Raw genomic sequence first — 19,460 nt, 5'->3', positions numbered from 1 at the left:
TATCAGAAATACACGTCAACTGGACTGATAAAGTTTGCAAGGAGTGACATGAGTGTTGCTAGATGAATATGTATAAGAGAAAGTAAGATTAAAGTAAACCTATTATTTACTGTAGGGTTTATGTATCAGCCCATAATAAAAAAACGTTATCTGATCTTTATCAGGTCTTGATTTAAATATATTAAATGATTTTCAATTCTGAGATGAAGAACAACACATGACATATTACACCATGTCATTATTTATAGATTATAAACTAAGGCAAATTTCAGAAGCAGTGCACGAGCATGAGGTGTTCAGTACTGTGGCTGCAAAACAAGCCCAAGTCATCACTCCTCCAATGCAGTTGGCATGAGCTGATTGTGCTTATTCACCAAACGTGGAGCTTGCATTGTGTTAGCAAAGACCTGAAAGCTCCAGACCAGCAAACTGCCAAAATGTCTACATTTTTATTACACTTGCTGGGGGTCAGTTAATCAAGTGCATTTGATTAGCAACACCCTACTCGATCTGTTTAATTCAAATGGAAGCAGTGAGGGTGTACTAAATTTCTCACCCACTGCTTCTGCACAACCAGATACAAGAGCAAAGGATGATCATTGAGTACATTTTTCTCATCATTTTTACACATACACAGGACCACTTCCAGCTCCATCTTTTTCATCTTTAACTCTCCTAGAGTAGCTTTGCATAATTCACAATTTACAGAACCATGAATGAACAGTCTGAAATTCAGTATTTAGACAAGCGTGAAGGAATTATTTGCACATATGTTTGAAGCTTTGGCAACATTTAATATGAAAATCTACCCCATTGTTGCGGTTAACCCAACATAAAGAGGAGCTGGCAGCAGAACTCAAGACTGAATTAAAGTCTTCCTTTACTCAACTTTAAGTTTGACCAGGTTGGGCTAGCAGTGGATGAACATGGCCAGCGTTTGTCTTCGCTTGGGCTGGCAGCAGAAGATGCAGGTCAGCGGATCAAAGAGCTCAAAGAAGCACATGGTGACCTCCGAGAGGCTAACTCCAAGCTGGGCGTCAAAGTTATCGACCTAGAAGGCCTCAGCCTTTGGAAAAACCTACAAATACTTGACTTAGCAGAATCCACTCAAAGTGGACTGACTTTTTCGTCGCTGCCCTCTGTGAAATCGTTGGTGGGGATATACTCACATCGCCTCCAGAAATTGACAGAGCTCACCGTACCTTAGTGCCGAAGCTAAAACCGGGTGACCAACCGCGACCAGTGATTCTCCACTTTCATGTGTTTCAGACCAAATAGCTCATTATCCCACGTCAGAGGGGAGTTCTCAACTACTGGGACCAGCGGATTCGAGTTAGACTCAATTCAGTATATTTTTCTTGCCTTCTTTCTGGGTTCTTCTCTCCCTCTATCCATTGACAACTTTACATCTAATCTGATAATTCAGCACTCCCTCAGGGTGTGGGCTCAGTTCAGGAAACATTTCAATCTTAAGAATTTCTCACTTCAAAGCCCCATCCAATCAAGTCACCTATTCCTCCCTCCAGCTTTGGACAATTTGTTCCAGGTCTGGTTTAGAGATGGTATTATCTACTTTAAAGATCTCGTTATACACAATAAACTAGCATCATTTGATCAGCTGTCAGCAAAATACATTCTTCCCAAAAATCAATTTTTTTAGACATTTACAACTCAGACAATTTTTGCAATCCCACCTCTCCAATTTTCCAGAAGCTCGAGCTGCTAACTAATGGACGAGCTCCTTAATTTGCAACTGTCAGGCAAGGTATAATCTTCCGCATCTATAACAAACTGTGCAGTGTAACTTCAGCTCCCTTTGAAGGCCTCAAATCCACATGGGGGAAGGAGTTGGGTATAACTATGTCAGATGACGTATGGAATTCAGTCCTCACTCTGGTAAGTTCCACATCACTCTGCGCACGCCACTCCTTATTCCAATTCAAGGTAGTCCGTAGGGCCCACTTGTCTAAATCCAAACTAACTAAGATTTATCCTAGCTTTGACCCTCACTGTAACAGGTTCTGGTATGATGATGCCAGTCTTACCCACATGTTTTGGACCTGCCCTGCCTTGGCAAATTTTTGGGAAGAGGTTTTCTGCACTTTGAACAAGGCTGCCGGCCTGAAACTGGCTCTCAACCCCGTACTTGCTCTCTTTGATACAGTAGGTGAGGATGATAAGTATATTACCGGGATAAAACGTCGGGTGCTGTCCTTTGGTTCCCTCCTGGCTAGATGTGCCATTTTGAGAAGTTGGAAGGCTCCATCCAAAATAAAAAAGGCACATTTTCTGACAAACTTGTCTAACCTTAAATTTAGGGATGCTCCTGCTAAATAACAGATTTGCTTATTCCATAGATGTTCGATGACCTACCACTGTAGGTTTTACTGTGTTAATGGGAATGTGAAGCTCAGTTGTGTTGCAGCTAACTTCTTTGTGGTTTGCAAGGAAAGGTTTTGTTAGTATCAATCGCCCCTCCCGGGTTCTTGTGCTTTGTTAATTTCTTTTTTTTTTTTTACCTAAGTTGCAACATGAGAAGTTCTGTTTTGTATTCAATGTAACCAGTTTTTGTGTTTCCCTTTGTTTTTGTTGTCATTTTTGTAAACTGTATCCACAATCAGTCAAATACAGTTTTTTTTAAATTGGTTTGGTACTATTTTCATAACTAAAGTGTACATTTTCAAATCTCTCAGTACAAAACTCACATTTGATCACATTTGTAACACCACTAGTCATTCTTTCAAATCTGATGTCATGATTTCATTGTATTTGCACATATTTTCATTCCACTTAATCATTGTTGCAGAACATATGATCATTGTGATATATTCTGAGAACATTTGCGTTAATCACCCAAACAAAACAGTAAGATCTTTTTTCAGCTTAGTACTTTTACCAATCATTTCATTCAGGAGCAAATAATACAAGGTAAGCGTTTCAAATTGTCCTTGGTGATGAATGAGTGTAACTGAACTGTAAAACTTTACACAGCAAATATTACACTTATGTTCAGGCATAACAAAAGAAAAAAAAAATTTGAAAGCTGACATTGTCCCACACAACAACATAGACGATGTCTTCTCCCTGACAGGCCTGCTCCAGTTCATTTACAGTTTTTTCTGATTGCTTAAGCACATTTTTTGTAACTATTGGCTAATTTTGCAAAACTCTTCACACAAATAAGAAAACCTGTCACCCAATCATCAAAACATTGTAGTTCTCTTGCAAAAGCAAACACAGCTAGATTAACTCTTCACACCTTCGTAAAAATGGTGTTTCCGTATCAAACAGTACACACAAGCCATCATCTCCTAAGCACACAATGCGCCAACTGCACACTGATGGTATACAAAACACATCTGGCTTTTGCTTTCTCTGTGCACAAGGTAGGCTATGTCAGTTTGAGCTCATACTTCTGTCATAGATCCATAAGCATAGAGGGATCCAAACTTCAAGTACTGGTGTACTTGAAACACATCAAAACAAACACAAGTGTTTATTTCCAAGTATAGGATTATTTGCAATCGCCATAATGACTATATGGGTTACTTGGTCTGCAGTGAACATGCTTCCTCTGCCCCAGCATCTGGTCATCTAGCAATTCTGTAAAGTAACAATTTCAGTATTTTTACATCAATGGTATTGGTGTGTTTCTCATTGGCATATGGCAGTGCTACAAATCTTTGTGCGAAGTGACTGTACTCACCGATTCTCATTTCAAGATGTCCTTATGGTACTTGCTACAGTGTAGCGGCTCGAGTTAGGGTGGACCTGTTGGCCAGCTACCCTCAGGGTCATTCCACGGTTGATTACATGGTCCACTATTGTAGCTCTGATGTCATCAGCAATTCTATTTCTTACTCTTCCTAGCCTTCCTCTCCCCCCTCCTCATCTTCCTCTCCCCCCTCCTCGTCTTCCTCTTGCTCCTCCTTGTCCTTGTCGTCCTCTTCATCCTACTTCTTCACCTCCACGTCCTCTTCCTCCTCTACTTCTCACTCTTTCTGCTCCCTCCATTGTACTCCGCACACACAGCTTACCTGTATTATAGTGCTTAGGCTGATTGCAAAGTGAACTAATTATCTAAGAAAGTTTTGACATGTGAAAGTGTGCCAGACAGTTGGCAAATTAGTGTTAATGATAGCCATACATGTGTATACTTTTGCTAGGAGTGTGTTGGAAATTTGGTAATTGAGTGTTGTGCAGTGAATTGTGCCTACAGTTTTGCAAAGTGTGTGTTACAAAATTGCAAACTGAGTGCAAAGCAGTTTTTGTGCTTTTAGTTTTGCAAACTCAGTGAGTGGTTTTGCTATAAGTCTGAATAGTTTTAGAGATTGTGCTACAGGAATCACAGTTAGGGTTTAAGCATTCAGAAAAAACTGTTAAAAAACAAACAAACAAAAAAAACAAACAAAAAAAAAAAAAAAAAACACACAACTATCAGGTGTTCAGTGTTGTATGACCCTAGAACTGGTCTACAGCCTACCACACCATCTTCAGATATAGCTGCACACATTGAGATGTTTCCCCCACGTTGTCCAGGGACTTGGATGGTAGCCCTTTGTCCAATAAGGTTACGTCCTCTGCGTCTAGTTTTTGCCAGATTGAAACCGGCCTCATCAACAACAATATACTTGTGATGATTCACAGCAGCGTCCAGCTCCATCACCCTCTAAAATAATAATTTAGTTGTTTTTTTTTTTACAACTAGTAGTTGTCAGTACTGTTACAGTAATTGCATGCCAGTTTAGTGTTGTACCTGAATATATTCTGAACGCAGTTGTTTCACCCGGACATTGTTCCTCTCAAAAGGAACCAAGTAAATTTGTTTCATGGAAACCTGGTGCTTCTTCAAAAGCCGGGCAATCGTTGGAAGGCTAACTGATGGCACATTGGCAAAGGTGTCATTGCTGTTCTCAATAGCCTGTTTGATTTCAGACAGCCGTATGTCATTCCTTGCCCTGACTATTTCCACCACAGCCAACACCTGCTGGTCAGTCAAAACACGTGGGCGACCACCACCAGGTTGTCTCCTGTTAATTCTGAGGACAATCATATACTGTGAATATTGAAGTATTACAAATTACATTACTGTAAACTGACAATTACATATTGTTCATCTATACAATAGAGTATTATATTTTAGAAGTGAAGTTGCTATAGCAGACATACCGGTTTTCTTGGCGAAAAGTTCTGATGATAGAGCTGAAAGTTGACCTTTGTAAATTAGGCTGTACCAACCTGGCAGCCTCAGCCATGGTAAAGCCTCTGTTAACCACATGGTCAACAATGATGGCCCGGACTTCATTAGAGATGATGGTGCATTGTCTTCTGCCTACATTTCTCTGAAGACCACCTCTCTGTCGAGGAGCACCACCACCCCTTCGATGAAGGTTTCCTCTCCCTAAGAGTCTATCCTGCTCCATATTTGAACAGTGCAAAGTCTCAAACACAGTTCTACTTATATGGTAACTAATTGTGATCATCAGGGGGAAACAATTAGCAATTAGTATTTCTAGATTGAAAGCTCTTGCAGCAATGTGTAACTTACAAATGACCAGACAACAATCAGTCAAGTTGAAAATCCATGGACATAATGAAGGATTCATTGATTAAACATTAAGATCAGTTGAATTAAATGATAGAATAATGTATTAAACTGAATAATAAGAGATGCAAATCAAAAATTTGATAGTGATAACCAGTGTTGGGTAAGTTACTTTAAAATAGTAACTTAGTTACATTACTAGTTACTTCTCTCAAAAGTAACTCAGTTACTTCAAGTTACTCATTACTTTCAAAGTAACTAGTTACTAGGGAAAGTAACTTTGGTTTTACTCAGAATTCTCTTGTTAATGTGTTTCTTCCATAACTTTGCCAGTCTTCTAGCTTGCTTACTTGCCACAAGTGCACTGTGCCACCTACCAATAGAAAGGATATGATAACGTGCATATTTCCACGAGAGAAATCCCACACCTGGACCGTCATTGACTGCTGCCATGATTCTAGCCTACGTCACAGAGTCATGTGCGCCTTTTACATCCAACACAAAAACTGCAGTCGTGGTGCTTTCGATTGTACTCAGAACTCAGAAATTCTGCCTTCTGAATAGGAAGATGTAGGTAACACCAGACTGCAGATGAGCTGCATACAGGGCTGGACTGGGAAAGAAAATTGGCCCGGGCATTTTGACTAGAAACTGGCCCACCATTATAGCAAAAATCATAAAGCCTTTGAATGAAAACAAACACTGCTGTGACAGTGATGTTCACTGTTTTGATGGTATATATGCATCAATCTATCAATCGTTTGTTGTAAGATTCAGATAATTATTTTTTAAAAGCTAGACATTTTAAATGAGAATAAGAAAGAAAAGTATTTCTTTGTGCCCCCCATTCCCTGTTAATGCCCTACATGCCCCCTTGGCCACACTTTGCTAGATCCGCACCTGCACAGTTACCAGCTGTCAGCTACCTAAAAAAGGATCCTGGGGTTATTTGTCTCTCAGAAACAGTTCATAACTTCCCTTCAACTCATTCATGTCACCTAAAAGGTAAACCTGTTTCTCCATCACCTGCTCAGCTCTGATGCTTCAGTAAGGACATCTCCTGGTTTCATCTTCATGTTTCCCTCTCACCAGATAACCAAAACATATCATGACCAGCAGCTTTTTTTTACAGCTGTGGCTCCAGCAAACATCAGCTGATACTAGAAATTAATATTAAATAAATTCTAACAACAGCTGATCAAGCTTAAACGTGCTGCTGTTGTTTAGCGCGACATCCGCTGGTTTCCTCTTTCGGCGCAAAGTGGGCGATAAACAAACAAGAGAGCCGATCAGCTGATCATTGATCAGTTTTCATGACTGAAGTAGAAACGGGAGAGGGAGGGGGGAGAATGAGAGAAGAAGAGGCAGCTGTGCAGCGTAAAGACAGAATAACTCCAGCTTTGTGCCTTTTTCATTGTAGCTGAATTACGGGACAAACTGTTCCTTTTCACCTCAATAAGAAACGCGTAATATTTTCTCTGAATACCAGACGGGACGGCTGGCAACTCTAATAACTTATGAACAAAATAAGGTTCAACATCATTAACTTCATAGCACCACCCAGCTGTGTAGAAACTCCGTCATGCTAGCTAGCACGCAGTACGGAAAAAGTCAGAATAACGAAAATAAACTCCAACTAAACTTGGTTTATATCTGACCCAGAGAGACTGCAGGTCATAACTTCTTACCTGAAGTTCAGTTCACACTTGGACCGGCGGCCGCCTCGGGTCTCTTTTCCTTCTGCGTCCCTTTTCCTTCATCCACCTGCTGCCTCCACCACTTGCTAATGTTACTGAATCTGTGGAAACTCCGCGATGCCACCACACGAAGTAACGAGTAACGACCCTATCTAAATCCCAGTAACGAGTAACGCGTTCCTGATTTTGGCATAATAACTAGTTACCGTGCTCGTTACCACAATAATAACGTAGTTACTGTAACGCGTTACTTAATAACGCGTTAGTCCCAACACTGGTGATAACATTATAAAAGGCAGTAACTGTGAACAAAACATTTATTTAGATGAAACACTTATTTTGTGTAGTGAAAAGGATATTTTGTCATAATGTGTATTGTACTGACACAATTGAAAATATGCTGAAATGTTTGAAAAACGTGCACTTTTGATGATCTGTTGTGATATAAGTACTAAGAGTTTTGAAAATGTACCAATTGCTTGTGAAAACTGCGCCAAACCAATTAAAAAAAACTGTAATAAATACTCTGAGGCTAAAGATGCTTTTTAGAACTTCTTTTATTTTCATATAGTCATTAAAAGGAGAAATACAAAAAAGGAAAGCAACAACATGGAAGACTTAAAAACTCAATGTTTCCCTGAAACATCTCATAGATTAACTTTCATGACGTTGGCACTAGAGGTTTGTGTTTTATGTGACAAACAAAACTTCGCTTCATGACTATGCATGTAAGTTTACTTAATAACTGCTGAGATCCAAAGACTTCATTTTAGATAGAGTGTAAAGAACATGTTTTTTCTTAGGTTTTTGGTACGAATGGCTTTAGCTAGCATTGTGTGAAGTTTGATCACAACATGCTTCCCCAAGCGGAGGCCAGGACGGCTGCAGCAATGGCGGCAGAAAGGGTGATCTTGGCAGATGGGGCACCGCTTGTGGGGTTGCAATTATCCGTGGAGCAGCACGTGATTGCGAGGTTGTAGCTGACTCCCAGCAGGGTGCTGTTAGACGTAATGTTGCAAGCTGTAGTGTCACCTCGGCAGCCCCGGCTGGTGAAGCCTGAGAAGCTGGTGAGTGATGGGAAAGCTGGAGAGAGAAAAGTTATGTTAGGCTATTGAGACTTACAGAGGTGAAGAATGTTTTTATAACCTTAAACCAGTTGAACTGACTTTTCTTTAAAGCACAGCACCTGTTAACTAGTAATTTTCCACTGTCACCCAGCTACCACCACACCCTACTTTGTTTTGGCAGCTGAGGACATCAGGTATGTCTTCAGATACATTTGTGAAAGTAGACAGGTATAATTTATGTGATTCATTCCTGTGCTCACTTGCTGTGATATTTAAAACAATCAGGAGGTGACCTACCCACGGTTCCAGTATAGCAAGTGCTGGTGTTGGTAGAGCAGGTCTCTTTACTGCTGGACAAGCAGAACCCCACAAGGCCAAAGCTGCACTTGTTGCATGACAGGGAATCCACTGAAACACACAAAGGAAAGCAGAAAAGTGAACATCATTTTGAGAGGCGATCAGAAGTGATTGACATATTCGCTTGGCAAGGAAACGGTCACCGGTTACTTTACAGCCAGAGACACACATCCCGTGTTGGTCATCCGGCAAAATCAAACATGTGGCACTACCCGGAGTGACAAAGGGAGTAGCCAAAAGTATTTTTATCAGTGGAAAAAAAAATCAGGTTGATAAAGCAGTCAAGTTTTTGTTTCTGATTTTTTGTGTTTTTCCCCCTGTCCAGTCAGTTTTGCCCTGCGCCAGGTGTGACTGAGACTCAGACACACTGCAATGGAAAATGTCTGATCTGCCACACCCTGTACACAGGTGTGAGCAACAGCTGTCAGTCAATCAGCTTTATATGTTAAAAGGCTATCATCTCAATTCAGTCCAGAAACATCTGTTAACAAAAACACTTTCACTAAATGGGACGTCAAAGTAGGTTTTATTTAATTTGGAGGATTGAAAAAGAGTCAGTCTGCTGTTATTTTAGTAGACTTGTCATTAATCATAAATACACCAGAGGCCTGAACTTTTATAGACCTCACCCTGAGCAGCAGCTCAGTCAGTTTGGGCGTTAATTATTCAGATAGTTAAAAAAAACAGCACGGGCAAATATCCAAATATCATATAACGTATGAATTCTGCTTCCTGCATGCCTCACCCAGGCTTCGCATCTTGGCAACACACACGAAAAATGTCTGCATTTCCAGAATGTGAGAAAGAGCATCTTTGGGCAAAGCTGGAGCGGATTCTCCTGACATCGTGTGGTGCTCATGTGCAGTTGGCCCAAACAACACAAAGCAGGCACAGTGTTTGCCTCTGACACAGTTACAGGAGTCTTACTTAGATGTTACCGTGAGGAGAATTTGACCAGTTTTGTCAAAAAACCAACAACATCCCATCACTCTCGATAGTCCCTTAACCAGCTGTCTCCTACTGTTTTTTAAGTGCCCTGTGAAGTGAATGATTACCCTCAGCACAAAGAAAAAAAACTTTTTTTTTTAAATGCTGGGATGATGGCAGATGTTTTATTTCTGAAATTATGGAAAAATAAATAAAAACCACCACAATAAGTTTGCCAGAGTCCTGAATTTATTTTTACCCTGCTACCAAAATAATTTACTAAAGACAATGATTTTTTTATCACCAAAAAGGAACTTAGCAGTAATACTTGTCTAAAGCATTTCAGGAAAAAAAAGATAATTTTACACCTTTTTTAGCTCCTCTGATTTCCTTGTATTATATAAGATATCGTAATATTTATGTTATTTTTGTAACCTCATTTTATCATTAACCAATGCAGAGAACTGATTGGATAACCTTACCCAGCATGAAGGATGCAACAGCTGCGATGACTGCAAGCACAATCTTTGCCATCTTGTGTTGATTTGGTCGTTGGCTTTGAGTCCTCAGAAAGTCCTTCCACAGAGAGGCTGCTGGCTCTTGGCACTTCTCGATAAACTGATGAGCTTGTTTGGTGGGGACAGATTTATATTTGACAGCTGAAGGGAGTGGACAACAGTTTTTTTTTCCTAAGCCTTTTGTCTTTGTCACCTCAGGTGGACGGGAGAGGGAGTGCTAATGAGCGAAGGAATGCCATGAATGATGAAAGCAGTGAGGCTGAAAAACGTAAAAACACAAAACCAAAAACAGAACTACCGACTAAGTGGTTCTTCTTTGTAAGTAAAATTTGCTTTTATTACAGAATTTAATGAGTTATTTCTAGGTTTACCCCCTTTTTTCCCCCCTCTAGAAATGACATCAGAACCCCAGAATAATCTTTTTAATCTCACATATGACACATCGATAAAGTCTCTCTCTGCAAAGTGGCACGGAAACCTGGTTAACCAGTAAATCTAGCAGTTTCACAAAAAGAAACATTTGTTTCATCAGCAGTAAAGAAATCAAACCCGATACACACATCTCTCCAGTTTCAATAGTTTTATTTAAAGACTTTGAAGCATCAAAATATACATTTTTAACACAAAAAAGGATCTCTTTTGAAAGTATTGCCAAACTAGCCATTTTATAAAAAGTTTTTGCAAACGGGAAAATGTGTATATGAAGACAAATCCGATCAAGACGCATTAGTCTATACATCCCCATCACTCCCATATAGCCAACATACACACTGGAGGGACCAAAAAAAACCAAAAAAAAAAACCAAAAAAAAAAACCACGTTATTTAGACCTGGCAGGGGGAAAGGGGGAGAAACAAGAATGATGAACCGGTGCCAGCCTTAAGCTCCATAATGCGTTCATAAACACCCTTTATGCTTTGGTATGTTTCACAGGTAGTAATAATGTTATACAGCTAGTTTACACTTACTCCCCGTCTTAGTTTCCACTCAGTAAGATAAGAAACACATTTGGTTTAGCCTTAAAATTAAGCCCCCACCACCACCACCATCTTCAAATGCAATGCTGGCAGCGATGCTCAGAGTATCAAACTCTTCGTTTGAGGCGTTCTGACAGCGACAGAGCTAGAAAACAATTAGGAAATTCCTCACAGGTTATTCACCTAATTAAACCAAAATGCACATTGATATCAGTATTACACCCGATTAATATAAACAGACTTTATTAAGCATCTGTTACAGTAAATGCAGGCTGACCCAAATAAAGAAAAATGTTTAAAAGATTGAATTAATTGAAAAACATCTGAAACCAAAACTGCAACATAACTGAAGGACAGCAAACAAAAGACCCATAATGAAAAAAGAAAAAAAAAAAAAAAAAAAAAACTCCATGATTACAAAAACCTCATGTTTAAGGACATTTTATCGAATCTCTGGTGTGTGTTGCATCCATGTTTGCATTTTAAACTGGTGGCATCTTCTGTCAAACCAGGAGGTTTCCCACAAACACAGCAGAGATGGTGGCGAGGGCCAGGGTCAGCGTGGGGGTGCCGGGCGCTGCGTTGCATAGGTTTGTGTTGCAGCACGTCTTGGTCATCTTGTAGACGGTCTTGTTTGTGCCAAAGTCCACATCTTCAGTCTTGTTGCATTTCGCTACTGCTAGGCAACCCTTCATCTTGATGTCCACAAATCCAACTGTGGAACAACAAACAGCGTCAGCGTTTACCACTCAGGGTGCTCGCAGATTCTTTAGAGTTTATCATATGTCAGCAAAAGTCTAGAAAGTGAGCAAAGTTCAGTTTGCAGAAGGACCAAGCATTATAAAAGAGATCCTGCAACCGTTTGTGAAGTCTGTTCATGAAGCATTTTTGCTCTTGCCATTTTGAAATTTGGAAAACTAATGTGTGAAAGTTGAATTGGACTGAAACCACATGCTCTTTGTCACCAGTCAATAATCATTTAGCTTATCATGGAAAGCCTGACAATGTAATATGGCTACATGTTACAGGTAGAAATTCCCCAACTGAGAAGGATCAACTTGAATGGGATCAGTGACAGGGCAATCAAGAGTTTGTTCCTGCAGCACAATGTCTAAAACTTCCCCCTTTGTTTGCATTTTAAGAATGCAGGGGTTTCACCTGAGAGCTGACGACAAGCTTTACAAGAATGCAGTGTGTTCACATTTGTAGCCACTGGCGGTGCTTACTTGCTTTCCCAACTCCACTGTAGCACAGTTCGCCGCTTGCACACGTTTTTTCAGACGTCACACACAGACTTCCAATCCCAATGGTGCATTGGTAGCATACAAGAGCTTGGGCTGATATCAGATTTGGAGAAAAAGGGAGAAGAAAAGAGGAAACAGTTTAGTTTGTTACAGGGAATAAATGAGAGTTCAAACATTTGCATTGTTCACAGCCGCTTGAAATAGAGGCTGAGAAAAAGAGGCCTTTCAGTGTTTGTCCTCCATTAGGGTATCGACGTCTGGCATTTAACAGATAAGGACGACAAAGTCTGAGATAAAGAAAAATATGACCTTCAGTCTGAAGCACAGGGGAGGCTCTCTTTAGGCCCTACATGTGTTAAAAGGAACCCTCTGGAGCGGTTCTTCTGAGCCGATTATAAAAGAACGTTGTCCCAGTCTTGTCATGAAAGCACTTCCTCTTATTCAATTTTTTAAGACTGTAAATGTTGCTCATGTATGCAGAAACCCTTAGAGACCAATTCAGCTTTTTCAATAGAACCTGTGAGACAGCTGTAATCTGCTTTAAGACAAAAACAAGAAGCATGACTGGTCTCTGATAACACCATCCGGGTACAAGCTGTGATTTCACAACCTGTTATTTGTGCTGGGGTTGGGCGAAGAGGTAACTACAGTTTCCTTCAGTGCAGAGAGTGTTGACAAACCTTGCAGGAAAGAAAAAAAAAAAAAACAAAAAAAAAAAAAACCCAAGATAAGTGTCACCCATGGAATTTCTAAGCTACCTTTGAGTGCGTCACTAGAAAGAATTGGGCACAAACCGTACAACATTGAGCAGTAACCAATGAGACAGGGAAATTAAAGCATTGTAATACCGTGGCTTATTAGAAATCAAGCTGCTTATATTGCGAATGCAGCATTAAACAAATAAAACAGTTTAAAATGTTCAAAGCTTATAACTTTACCCTGAAATCATCTTTGTAGTTTTGGGCTACAGCTTAAGTTGTTCCTCAAGTCTACAACTTTTAATTATTGTCTTAAACGTGACATTTTAAAATTACAGACAATTTAGAATTACTGCCACTTCTGACAAGCTGGGAGGGGAAAAAAAAAAAAGAAAAAAGAAAAAAAGAAACCCAAACAAAACACATGTAGCTGTAGACAAAATCTTCCAGATTATTAAGCTAATAAAACATCTCATGATGAGTAACCAATCACAATTGGAGTGTTCCCCTGAAGTAATTGCATAACTAGCGTGATGACTAAGCATCATCTGCCTTGCTGCATTGACTCACGCCCTTCCTCAGCTCACTAGTTCCCTCCTTTTTATCGTCCAATACATCGAGGGGGGGGGGAGATTGTGTTGTGGCGTGAGCACTGTAACAATGTGTTCTGATGTTTCAGTTCAATTACAAAGAAAAAACAAAAACAAAAAGGATGTGGATGTGATGCGATAGAGAAATATCTCCATCTCATCTACACCTTTGTACAGAGAACACAACCCCACACCCGCCCCAGCCGGTTTCGGTTACACCCCTGAGCTCATGTCATGTGGCAGTTTATGTAGTAGAGGTAAACATTAACTTTTGATTTAAAATAAATAAATCTGTATTAGGATACAACCAAGATTTGAATTACCGTATCAAAAAGCTTTCATATAATAGGACAACTAATTATAAACATGTGAATGTAGTCAAACCTGGAGGTCCTGTTAACAACGGGAGGAAAGAAACATCAAGTCATCAAATACAGCACCTTCAGTAAAAAGTAGCTATAGGACCACAGTTTTATTTTTCTTGCATCAAATTTGATAGAGATACATTTGAGAACTTTCTTATGGTAGGTTTGTTTGTTTAGTTATGGTGACAGGATATAACCAAGACTGCTGAGATGTGTTGCAAGACTTCCTCTCCAATCCAACCAGTTCCTCCACCTTCACGGAACCAACTCATGCACATACGTCACAGAAAACAAACCTGAGGTAAGGCGTGTTATTTTTAGTGTTTCAGGGTTAAAGGGTGCCCAGTTACAGCAGCACATTCGTTCACTTGAGGTGATGCATCAGCATATGACTGGTGGTCTTCACTGCCAGCTGGAGAACACACAGTTTAAAGATCAGCCTCTGGACCAATTCTTCCCGATGGTCAGCTTTAGAAAATGTGAAGGCGGACATTTGTTATCTTTATGGCCATTGATGCCACAGAGTAATTAAGTAATGTAATAATTAAATAACAAGGAATTTCCAGGGATTTTTGTTTTTGTAACCACTATACAAGTGCTTTAAACACAATGGCTGGATGTTTCAAAGGACATTTACTCTGAATTAACAATAATTACTTGCATGCATTTCAAGCCTAGAAACTATTTAGCATTGAACTGTAATCTCTTTATTCTTAGCTATTAAATATATCACATCGAGTCATCCTTTCTAAAATGTAATGACTTTATAAATCTATATCCAAGCTACAATACTTTTAGAAAACAAGGCACAATTCTGAAAATCCTCTTTGGTCCAGCATAATTCAGATACTTCCCTGTGTGATACCTATGAACAGTATTAATTTAAGAAATGTGAAGAAGGCTTAAGGAAACAAACACCTATATTTACTTTGAACATTTATAGATAACATGTTAATGTGATCATTTCTGAGGGATTTGCAGACTCTGAGGAGCATAGGCACCTTGTACAAGAAGCTTTCCAACACATTAAAAACATAACAGGCACAGTTCTCCTTTTTACTGAATTGCCCAAATTTAAAATGGATTTCGTTAGCAGGCTGTTCTTTAATAATGAAGGAACACTCTTTGAGCAGTCAGATGTGCCACATTACTAACGAAGTTGAGCCTCAGTCCTACACTGCCCTCCATCGCTCACAGACTAAAGCTGCAGGCTGTGGACCTGTGATTTTCCACTCCAAGGTCAAAGCACATACTAGTTGGACAAAGTATATTGAAAGGTGTTGTGTCTATGGTAATGAATGCAGAGCTAAATGAAGATGTTTCTTTTGTTGTTGCGGCAGTGGGGTGGGTACTGTTTACAGTGCCAACACCGTCAACTGCACAGGACTGGAGGGGCAGGACAATTTGGGAACAAAAAACAAACTCACAAGGCTCAGATTTAGAACTGTGGGAATCTGCTGGAAAAGGACGAAGGGAGGAGGCACTGACTAAATACCCTCAGCCAAACAATGAGTCATGTGCTGCAATATGGAAAGAAATTAAACCAGGAAGTCGGGAAACATGCAAACAAGCTCATGAAATCTGTTATGAGGGCGACTGTATTTAAAGGCTTCTTTCAAGGAGGGATGATGGCCTGTATTTGTATAGTGCTTTTGATGGTCCTCACCCTGCTCATAATAAACTAAAGATTAATGGTCCCTGGCAGCTCACACGAGTTTGCGTTTGGATTTAAACCATGAATAGGAGCAGCTGGTTTGTGGTGGGAAGTGTGTCAGATATTCACATTTTTAGAAAGGGGAATCAAATCCTCTCACCTGAACAGTTATCCCAAAATCAAAAGGCAGCGGGCCAAATGAAACACCTTAGGAATACATAATTCAGAAGTTAAAACTAAGTTAAGCTTTAAAATGTTTTCTTACCAATAGCTATGATTCATTTCAGTTACCATCAACTGATCATGGCAAACAAATACGCTTACATTGCCTGGGGCGGCGCAGGGTTTACTGTGTGCAGGGTGGAGCCAATGGCCCATCTTTACTCCCTTTGTATTCCTATCATGTTTACTTTAGTCTCCATTTAGTCTAATTGTTATAATTGCTTTTCTTTTTGGGGAGTATCATTGACCTACATTGTTTTTGTGAAGTGGCTACTGTTAAATTTAGTTTCTGCCTCTGGGCTTAATAAAGTATGTCATCCATGCCTGCATGTCTGATTTTGGCACAGATTCACTCCAAATACGCTTCCTGGTGCAACCCTCCCATGTATCCAGGCGTGCCCCTTCCCTCCCAGTGTGAGTTTGTGGCTCAAGAAAGGAATCTTTTGCATGCAAGGAAAAATGTGTAAACCACTACAGTCACTTCCACATCACATCTCAAGCATATCAAAAATGTCTCTTTGGCAGGGAACACTGTAGATTACTTAGATTTATTGACTAAGGATTTAAAGCAGCTGGTAGCTGAACAGAGGTGACGATTTGTCTATTTTTATGTGAGCTGGTGATTTGGGAAACATTTCACTGGCCTGTAACAAGTTTCCTTCAGAAATGAACCAGTCCACTGTCTGAATCATTCACTTCAGACTCACCCAAACACCTTTATGCAATTATCACCATATGGGGATCACTTTTTGGTCACACAAGTAAAAAGGTCAGCATTATCGCCTGAAGGTACAGCAAGCAGCCAGGATGACAATACAGATCCCAGAAAGGTGTGGTTTGAAATGGAATACAAAGCACAGCAGCTGAAATCTCAAGGACAAAACTGGACAAAGGGTGTAAAACACAATACAAGCAGAAAAACAATAAAATAAAATAGGAAGACTGGACAGCAGAGGAATTTGAACCTTTGGCAAAGTCTCAACTACTACAAGGACAGAAATTTAATGTAATGCCTGGCAAGTTTTTACTTGACTTTGTGTTTAACAGCCTGGGGGTGGATTTAAAAAAGCACTTCTCCGCATATCACAAACAAGCTGCCTCACCCTGGAGCCTGCAATAATCAGCATTAAAATAAAGCCTGGGATGTGCACAGAGGGTAAACACTACAGCCAAAGTCTTAGTCACTCAGGTGAATCATACAATACACATCATTTAACATGCTAACAAAATAATTTAATTCTCTAATAAATGTTAAGAAATTTGATTTCACCTCCATCTAGACATTTTCACATTATTCAGTTTATTTTGAAGTTAAAAAAAAAAAAGTGTAAACCTAATTGTTAAGGTAAAAACAAGACAACCAATTGAAAACAAAACACAGACCTGACAATTTCACATAAACTTCTTTGAGCCACTTAAACTGTTTAAAGACTTAAAGCAGAGTGTTAGCGCTACTGCTTCTAGCTAAACCAGGTGATACGGATCATTTCTAGGCATTTGTACATGAACCTCGATACAAGTTTCATTCTTTGAGAAAAATAGTCATTTAACCACTCTTTAGCAAACCAATTCCTCAATTTCAATGGAAACTCCGAAAATTAAAACGACTGTAGCAGTTTATACACTTTGTTTTGGTATATTTTAACAAAGTGGCTCAATGGTTTACTTTTTCAGTCAAATAAAAGTCAGTTGTCTACTCATTACCTTTAGCTAGAGGTTTAATCACTGCTGTTAATACTTTTGAAAAGAATTTTTTAAATTTAAGTCAACTATGAAGCTTTAGTTTCACCAAATCTATTAGCTGCCATCTTTAGCCAACGCCTTTGGTAGCTTAACCTCTTTTCTGATTATTTTAATCAGTTATTCGCACTTTTGGCTTAACCAACCAATTTAAATAAAACTCTCCATATCATTTCACTTACCAGTAATGCATTTAAGTCACAATGCCAGATAATGTATGGAAGACAAATTTAAATATTTTTGGAATTTTTTTGCAAAGGTCCTTTGCTCATTGAGCTATAAAGATTCTTTTTAAAACAAATTAGCCCAATTTGCCATGGGTGACTTTGAATCGGCACTTAAGCTTGTCAATATAAATTTTTCACAGGACAACTTAAGTTATTAGCTACTTTTAGCAATAGGGCACCATCATACATAACACATTGGACCCGATACCACCATTGGTTGCGAGGGGAAAGAGAGGCTATCCCTCAACTGGTTGTTGAAAACCACCTTGCAATTGTTTTGATCACAAGCTGATTGCCACAAAATCTGAAATAAAATTGAGTGAAGCTGACATTTAACACATGTTAGCCATAGTGCTCAGGCAACACCTCTAATATTTCTGCTTTGTGAGTAGCTGTGAATGCTTACTGAAAACGTCATCTTCCGTGCAAGCTATGAGCAACCACAAAATCTAATAATGATCAGATGAATTGCATGCAATCATGAAGACACAATTTCCCCTAGCAACCTCCAACCGGCTGCCTACAAAACCAGCACAAGTTTATTAAGGGTCAAACTAACAACACTCATTTGAGATAAATGTCAGCTTTGTATGCAGAAGCATTTATTTTCTGTGCAACTTTCTTATTTCTTATGTTTTTTAGAGTGGAGTGTCTCCATTTTACCCAAGCTACACTTAGAAGCAGCGCATTTCCATATACATTTATAGTTTACAGCATAAATAAATCAGAGCTGCATTTCATATGAGTGGTTTAATATGCATTACTATTCACAAACTTTGATATGCGGCTGGGGTTTTAAATGTTTCATATCTTATCTGCAACAGTCAAAAGATCTCTACCCAGATTATGAGATGAACTAGAACATACCATTTAAAACCACAGAGAGATATGGGGAAAAAAACAAACTGATATTTGATTTAGTTTACGCCCAAAAGGGAAGGTTTCCTCATCTTTACATTCGTCTAGGTGGTGTTTATACCTTCTTTTGCGCACACACCCAGCAAAAACAGCTCTGCACCCTCCAACAAGGACACACCCATCAAAAAAAAAAAAAAAAAAAGGGGGGGGGGGGAACACGTTTTCCAAAGAAAGTGGAAAAATAATGGTAAAGCTTCCAGGACCAAAAAAAAAAAAGATACACATAAAACGGTATTAGAACATATAAAAGCTCAGTTTAGAACTAAAATAAAGATCTTAAACATAATTTAATCATAAAACTTGTACAAAAAAGTAAGGCGTTAATTAGGAGCGCACACATGACTGTGCAGGTGATAGTTACCGACTACAGCAAAGTTCAACTTAAACATTTATTGCTAAAATTCAAACTTAAGTCTTTAAAGGTAGCAGTTCACTTCAAACGTATTTAGAGAAAACTCATTTTTATTGAATAATTCGTATAACGGGTAAGCTGCAATTAAATCGAATATTTACTTGTGCGTTTCTTTGTTTTTAAACTTACCGATTGCAAAGCACAATCCGACTGCAAAAAGCTGGAGGATAACTCTGTTCATCTTGGGTTAAAAGAAGAGAGGGAGAGAAACAAATGAAGAAAGTGCGCTTTAGGAGCTGGCTGCCTGTGAGCTCTCAGACCGTTATAATCTCGACCTAACGACAAAATTTTCCGCCATCGCT

At 39.3% G+C, this 19,460-nt stretch overlaps 2 protein-coding genes across 2 annotated transcripts; both read right to left on the bottom strand.

Moving 5' to 3' along the window:
• Nucleotides 1-7,781: 7,781 nt before the first annotated feature.
• On the bottom strand, nt 7,782-10,234 carry LOC147303644 (uncharacterized). Its single transcript, XM_086280074.1, has 3 exons — nt 10,076-10,234; nt 8,607-8,717; nt 7,782-8,325 (listed from the first exon to the last, which is right to left on the bottom strand). Exons 1-3 carry the CDS (start codon nt 10,125-10,127, stop codon nt 8,090-8,092), a joined length of 399 nt encoding a protein of 132 aa, XP_086136200.1. The 5' UTR covers nt 10,128-10,234; the 3' UTR covers nt 7,782-8,089.
• A 442-nt stretch (nt 10,235-10,676) lies between these two features.
• Nucleotides 10,677-19,460, bottom strand: LOC147303643 (lymphocyte antigen 6B-like). Its single transcript, XM_086280075.1, has 3 exons — nt 19,288-19,460; nt 12,315-12,425; nt 10,677-11,803 (listed from the first exon to the last, which is right to left on the bottom strand). The coding sequence occupies exons 1-3, from the start codon at nt 19,337-19,339 to the stop codon at nt 11,592-11,594; spliced, it is 375 nt and encodes a 124-aa protein (XP_086136201.1). The 5' UTR covers nt 19,340-19,460; the 3' UTR covers nt 10,677-11,591.

Source organism: Aulonocara sp. 'chitande type north' Nkhata Bay, linkage group LG22 (assembly GCF_057382095.1).
Source record: "Aulonocara sp. 'chitande type north' Nkhata Bay isolate Kocher_YH1m ecotype deep benthic linkage group LG22, A_spYH_male_GT1.1, whole genome shotgun sequence".
In the NCBI taxonomy this organism is placed as follows: domain Eukaryota; kingdom Metazoa; phylum Chordata; class Actinopteri; order Cichliformes; family Cichlidae; genus Aulonocara; species Aulonocara sp. 'chitande type north' Nkhata Bay.
This window is presented reverse-complemented; position numbering and strand designations above follow the sequence as displayed.